Source organism: Amia ocellicauda, chromosome 4 (genome assembly GCF_036373705.1).
Source record: "Amia ocellicauda isolate fAmiCal2 chromosome 4, fAmiCal2.hap1, whole genome shotgun sequence".
Taxonomy (NCBI): Eukaryota; Metazoa; Chordata; class Actinopteri; order Amiiformes; family Amiidae; genus Amia; species Amia ocellicauda.
Genome location: NC_089853.1, coordinates 29,204,474 through 29,211,631, shown reverse-complemented (window position 1 = coordinate 29,211,631; position 7,158 = coordinate 29,204,474). Strand labels below are relative to the sequence as shown.

At 37.7% G+C, this 7,158-nt stretch overlaps 1 protein-coding gene across 1 annotated transcript; it reads left to right on the top strand.

The window, feature by feature from the left end:
• The first annotated feature begins 615 nt into the window (after positions 1-615).
• Positions 616-5,268, top strand: islr2 (immunoglobulin superfamily containing leucine-rich repeat 2). Its single transcript, XM_066701774.1, has 2 exons — positions 616-880; positions 2,049-5,268. Exon 2 carries the CDS (start codon positions 2,058-2,060, stop codon positions 4,107-4,109), a length of 2,052 nt encoding a protein of 683 aa, XP_066557871.1. The 5' UTR covers positions 616-880; positions 2,049-2,057; the 3' UTR covers positions 4,110-5,268.
• The last annotated feature ends 1,890 nt before the right edge of the window (positions 5,269-7,158 follow it).

Sequence of the window (7,158 nt, the reverse complement as noted above, 5' to 3'; positions counted from 1 at the left end):
ATTTAAAAAGAAAACATCGCATCGGGTTCATCATAACGGTAACCTATTGCATAACGTGAAATTGTCATTTTTTAATTTTTAAACTTTACATTTTTTTTAAGAAGTAGTAGACAGTCAGAAATTACCCACATTTCAAAAATAAATAGCAAATATCACTTAAGTAAAACAAACATGTTTACGACCAATTCAGTTTGTGGATGTGTGTTGTTTTCAATGTAGACACGTGGCATGAACATTTGATATGAAGTTTTGCAAAAAAAAAAAAAAAAACGAATGCATGATGTCCTTTGTCTAGACTGTTGTGACCGATTAAAATATAATTAAATAATTTATGTTATTTCCAACGAAATATACATCACTAGTCTCGATGGACACTTGGGACATTGATATCAATAGATGGCTATGCCGTTTGCAGCGATGGGACTCTGTAATTTGCCTATTAATTGCAATAGTTTGGAGCATAAGATCAGAAATGAATAAAATGGCGATCACAGGGAAATAAAATAATAAACAACGCTGATCCAAAACAATAAATACTCGCCTGTGCAGAGCTGAGCCCCTGTATCTTTAACACTGGAATATATTTGAATGGGAGAGGCTGCCCGCCCCTTTCTGCACGGAGGCGGGAGCGCAGTGAGTCCCAGCCCAGCTCCGTCTCGACGAGGAAGCATCCTCCGGATTTCTCTACATCACACTGGGAGGAAAATGTCTCTTCCGCAACGTATTGTCAACCCGATTCACCTTTGCCAAAAATATATAAATGTGACCACTTTATGCGAGGGACACACATCAATTTGCCTGTAATTATTGGTATAATTACTCTTTAAAGTGTTTGTCTAAACTGAGGGAACCTGCGTGGACTGGAGCCACTGGGAGACAGGTAAGAGCGGGCTGAAGTTTTAGAAAGTGTTCAGTGTGTGCTTGTCGAAATGTATTTGATTTCATTTACATTATTACTGTGGGTATGTCATCAGAATGAGATTGTTTGTTGTAGTGTTAAAATAAGTGTCCGTGTATCAGGTTCTCAAACTGTATGAACTCTCAGTTCAATCCTCTTCATCACCCACATTTCACGAAAAGCTGTCAAAGGGCGCTGGGGGATAGATTTCAAAGTGGAAAAAAAGTATACTGTAATATGTGCTTTCATTTGTTTAGACATTTTATAAACAACCTTTTGGTCACACGGTCAAAAATAGAACGACCAGGCAAACAATATGAGTAAATTAAATATACAAACAAAAAAAGTTGATTTAAAAAGTTTGAAGCCCTAATTTAATGATAGAAAAATTGGGTTTCAGCACCAAGGACAGCGAACTGTAAAGGACATGACTGGGCTGACAAGACGCACACTGACACGCCTTGTATCTTGTGCATTGACACTAGTAACATCGGGATATGCTTCTTTTCATTTTCATTTTAAACTATTGCCCTAAACTAAACTATATATAGACACAGGTAGTTTGTAGTCTTTCTCTATGTATGTTACATGCTGATGGCTTAATTGAATACAGTTAAAACACTACACGCAATTCAAAAATAAGAACCGTTTTGGGAGAAATGGTTGATGAGTTATATTTTGAATTTTGATGAACACAGTTGTTGCAGTGGTAAATAAAATGCATTATTAGTAATACTTTACTACATCTATGTATCTATATATGTATGTGTAAATATGTTTGTATATATATATATATATATATATATATATATATATATATATATATATATATATATATACATATATATCCCTTGAGACTACATTAAGACAAAGACAAATACATTATTTTGTTGCTTTAGATTTTACTATTAATTGAAGTATTTAATATGGTAAGAAATATTAAAGCATCTATTGTATTTTGAGAAGGTTGTCTATATATAAAATAAGGTTAGTTGGGTGTGTAGTATAATTAAATGTCCCCCTGTATTTCTGATCTGCTAGTAGAAATCCTTGTGTGCATTAGTATTCCTGATATCTGCAATGAAATTACCATTAAAAAATATTGTCAGTAAGGTGTTTATTAACCCTGCAATAAATGTACTTCTTTCAGGTACTGAAAATGGCAGAAATAACCCTGGGCTACCTTGGCTTGTGGACAGTGTTCATTGGCATTGCACAGTGCTGCCCAGAGCCCTGTGTCTGTGTGGACAAATATGCCCATCAGTTTGCTGACTGTGCCTACAAGGATCTGCTCGTGGTGCCTGAAGGCTTGCCATCCAATGTGACAACCCTCAGCCTGTCTGCCAACAAAATCACATCGCTCCTGTCAACATCTTTCGTGGATGTCACCCAGGTTACGTCTTTATGGCTGGCCCACAACGAAATTGTGACCATCGAGAAGGGGACGCTGGCAGTGCTGGTGCAGCTAAGGAACCTGGATCTCAGCCACAACAAAATTGTCAATTTCCCCTGGGATGACTTGTACAACCTTACAGCCCTGCAGCTCCTCAAAATGAACAACAACGAAATGGTCAACCTGCCCAGAGATGCTTTCTCGACTCTCAAAGATCTGAGATCACTGCGCATAAATAATAACAAGTTCACTTCGATTCTGCAAGGGACATTCGACTCGCTGAGCTCAATGTCTCACCTTCAGATCTATCACAACCCATTCACTTGTTCCTGCTCCCTGGAGTGGCTGAGGGATTGGATTTCCAATGCCCAGATCTCTGTACCAGAGCAGGTTTCTATTGTATGTGAAGCTCCTGAGGACCTGAAAGGATTTCAGGTCTCAAAAATCCCTAAATTGAAATGTGAAGCTCCAACCGTGCGCATAACTACCCAGTCCAACATTGAAAATCTCAGTGAGGGCTCTATGGTGATGTTGCAGTGTGAAACTGAAGGGAGCCCCAAGCCAGACATCCAGTGGAAAATAAACACTGGGAATCAAGAAATTGAGTTCAATTTGCCCGCTGCTGATACTGAAAATAATGACTTACCTTTGGTGAATTCTAAGCTGGGTGCCAATCGATTCCTGGCATTTAAAAATGGCACATTAATCATCCCCCGCATTAGCAGGAAGGAAGATGGTAGCTACACATGCTCAGCCACCAATGAACAGGGCAGTGAAGAGAGCTCAGTCAAAGTAGTAGTTTCTGGCACTGTGAAATATGCCAATACCATACAGGATGTGACCGACAATAAGTTCATTATTGAACGTAAGCCTGGGCCAAAGACCTCTGAAACCAATGTGATCAGCTGGCCAAAGCCAGAGGAGAGGAGTAAGACCTCACCAACCGGATCCAGCTACATTACTGTGAACTCTGAGCATGACGGACAGGGAGCCAAGATGCCATCTTTTGGTGACAAGTGTGGCATCAATGATGAAACTCAGTACATTTCTAACCATGCATTTAATCAGAGCTCTGATGAGCTTAAGCAGCACACCTTTGATTTTGGGGTCATTGCCTTGGAAGTATCAGAAACTGAAGCTAAAGTGCAGCTCAAAGCCTACCAGGTGTCTCCAGAGAAATTGCCCCTCCATATGTTATACCTATGTGTCAGCACAGGAAATGGGCACTCAGTGATTCAGTGGTCCAGGATAGGAGAAGGCCTAAATTCATATCGTTTTCAGGGTTTGGACCCTGGTACTAATTACACGCTGTGCCTCACATACACAGGGGAAGACTGCCAGGTCCAAGTGGTTTTCACGACTAGGAAGAAATTTCCTTCACTGCTCATCATAGTTGTAGTGAGCATGTTTTTACTAGCTTTGGCCACTGTTCCGTTATTGGGAGCTACCTGCTGCCACTTGCTGTACAAATACCAAGGCAAAACATACAAGCTAATCATGAAGGCACAGAACCCAGATCAGATGGAAAAGCACATGTCGGCCGACTTCGATCCCAGAGCTTCTTACGTTGAATCAGAGAAGAACTTCAATCCAAGTGAGCTGTGCGAGGAAGAGGGCGAGATCGAGGGGGAAGAGGGCGAAGGGGAAGGAGAAGTGGAGGGCAGTATGGTTAACGAGTCTATTACCGAGTCGCAGTCTAAAACTAACCAAGAGGAATTCGAGGTGGGTTCCGAGTACAGCGACCGATTGCCACTGGGGGCCGAGGCTGTGAACATCTCTGAAGAAATCAACGGCAACTACAAGCAGCCAGCTCGCTGACCTCTTTCTCTGGTCTGGCGGCAGCATGTAAAATAAGTTATTTAAAGTAGGATAAAAACCAGGAAACTTCTTAATCATTGTTTCACATGAGCCCTGATAAAGGTGGTGCGCCTTTTTTATTTACCTCCGCAAATATCCAAGTTGATCAAACGGAAAAATTTAAAGCAACGTATAAGGATGATTACAGATTAGCATACAATTTGAATACGTACAACAACTGAAGCCATAGCTAGATAAACAGTTGTGGCTTTAAAATATTTTAATAGATTCTTTTTTTTTAAATCAAGGCACAGTTGTCATTAATTGTGTTCAGGAGCTTTAATATTCAACTTTTTATGGACATGTCAAATCATACACAAAGACATAAAGCGACAACAAAGTTATTTTACTAACTACAGTCTGAAAGCACATTTATTCTTAATGATAATGTTATTTATATAATTTTTATATTGGTTTTATATTGATATAAAGGCCCAAAGTCTGAATAAAAGCAGAAGTCTCCTTTATGTAGGGCTTAGACTAGCATAACCTCATTGTGGTTTCCACGCGTCCTTGTTTCAGCAGGTTGCGGTGCTGGACAGAGTCGCTTACTAATGCGTCTGTGCAGCTGACTGATTCATATTGTGTGAGATCTAAAGGGAATTTCACTTTTTCTTTAGCCAGGCATGTGCAAGTGCTGGAGAAAACAAATCCAGGTCACTTCCGACAGACAGTGTTAAATGTGCTGTGGAGCTCCGAAAACGTGTGATTTGAACCTTTTTCATAAATGGGTGCTTAATATCCTCTCGCTTTACTCAACGATTCTCAACTGTTGTCCTCTCTTTTCAGAGACTTGTCCATGGCATGTCACACATAAGTATTTTACTGTGTGTTTTTAATATATAGCTGATAGGACGTTAGATATTCTTAATGTCAGTATGTGGTGTAAGCCCAGTACATTGAAAACTGTTTTCTTTGGTTCTTTTTTTAAAATGAAAAAGAAGTCAGTTTCTGTCTACAACGTTATGCATCTGAGCGTTAAGTGTTCTATACATGGACAAAATAATAGTGGGTTTTAAGTGACTAAATGTCAAACTATGTTAAAAAAAAAACCACCCGAACCTTTGACCTCTTTTGATATCATTTTATGTACGTGAAGTTAATAAAATATTGAACATTATTATTGTAGTAATTTCCTTGTTTTTGTTAACAGAACGAACGTAACTGTGGACATATTTCTGAAGAGTACAATAAAAGTAATGTTCTTATACAATATTTAATTTTATAAATAGAATAAAATCCGAATATCTATTTTATTGTTTTAATGTTTTACCAACTGTTACTTTTTTTAAGAAACGCAAAAACAGCATAGTATTATTTTTTTCATTCAGAAAAAGCTATTGTATTGCAGAAATGTATTGTTTAATCCACACAAACATATTTCATATGATTGTGGGCGTTGGCTGCTGGCTATTGCAGTTGCCATCCAGTTCAATAATCGGGTACACTAGACGGTTGTGTGTGTTTTCTTTGAACAGGGATTGCATTATACTTTTATGTACTTCCATACAAAGAGAATATTAAATAAATAAACATTATTTTATTTCATTCACTCCTGTGAAATTTGCAAGTAGTTGAAATGGTTTAGCCAGTCTGTTTTTGGCAGACGGAAAACAGAAAATGGAAAACCTAAAAATAATCTCAGGTAATGTTCGACCGAGCCAGATAATCAGATTTTGCTAATGTGCATCAATTAAAGGAAATCAAAATTCAATGTTTGTGTTAATACACAAACCCTTTTTGCGAATCCTGTAATATAACGTGAAAATTGCAGGACTTCTTCAAATTCATCCCGTTGTTGAGAATGTCTGAATAACTATATTCTCGATAATTTGGGGTGATTTTATATATATATATATATATATATATATATATATATATACACGTCTCTGTGTAGATATACATGTATATTTATAGTAAACTAATACACGTGTTTTTATCTTAAAAGCAACGAACGAGTGTGCACTTTTTTTTTAAATTATTCTCAATTAACCTAAAATGTTGGTTTGAACTATTAACAGACGTTTTTTTGTTTGTTTTTTTGGTGTTCACTCTTTATACTGTACTGTCGTAATGATCAATAACACTATGTATTGTCAATCAGCTACGGAATTTTATATTTAAACTTTATATTTTTGTAAGAAAACTTGTCCTTCTAGGTGTTCATTTTATTATTAATACGCAGAATATTGTTACGTCAGTTCATGGAGAAACGGGGTATTCATAGGTTTTCAAAAATACATATTTAAAGTTGTACAGTATTTTAATAGGTAAAACTGACACAGTAATTGTTTTTTTTTTTTTTTTTTAAGTACTTCACAATGCATTTCAGCCGAGAGAATTTAAAGTCACGCCTTGCCTTTCAGGTCTCTCCTGCTTGTGTCAACGTTGCCAACTGACGCGTAAGTGTGCGATTGAATGTACATGGCTGTTGAGAAATCAATAGGATCTCATTGGAAAGTGTCCTGGTTTACTATGGAACCATATAGCAATTTCAAAATATGAGTTTGTACGTTGTGGTGTCGCCCTTTACCTTCTAGCACGTAGCAGTGTGAGAACTCATTGGATGGCACAAACCAAATAACTTCTCTCCGTTTGCTAGATTACAGTACAGTACTGCCACAGAATCTGTAGAAGGGATATGGGTTTACCTGCATGGACTGGCTGAGGATAGGCCTATAATGAGGTTTATGTTCAAGCTGGCGGTGCTTGTTATTTCTATACACACATGCATGCATGCAAGCAGGTATTTCTCGTGCTCTCTTCTATTTTCCATCCCTCCACATGTCGACTAATTTTGCAAATTGTCATAATAAAAAAATGACCTTGACAAGACTTTAAACACCAGGATTGTACAGAACAATAACTACACAGGACACAACTGAAAAAAGTATCACTTTCAGAAATTATCTTGGATTGAACCAAGTCTTTAACCAATGCACCCACTAACAGATTACAGATGCACTTAAATGCTGGATTTCTACTGGGTTAACGACAAGCCTTCAGCAGA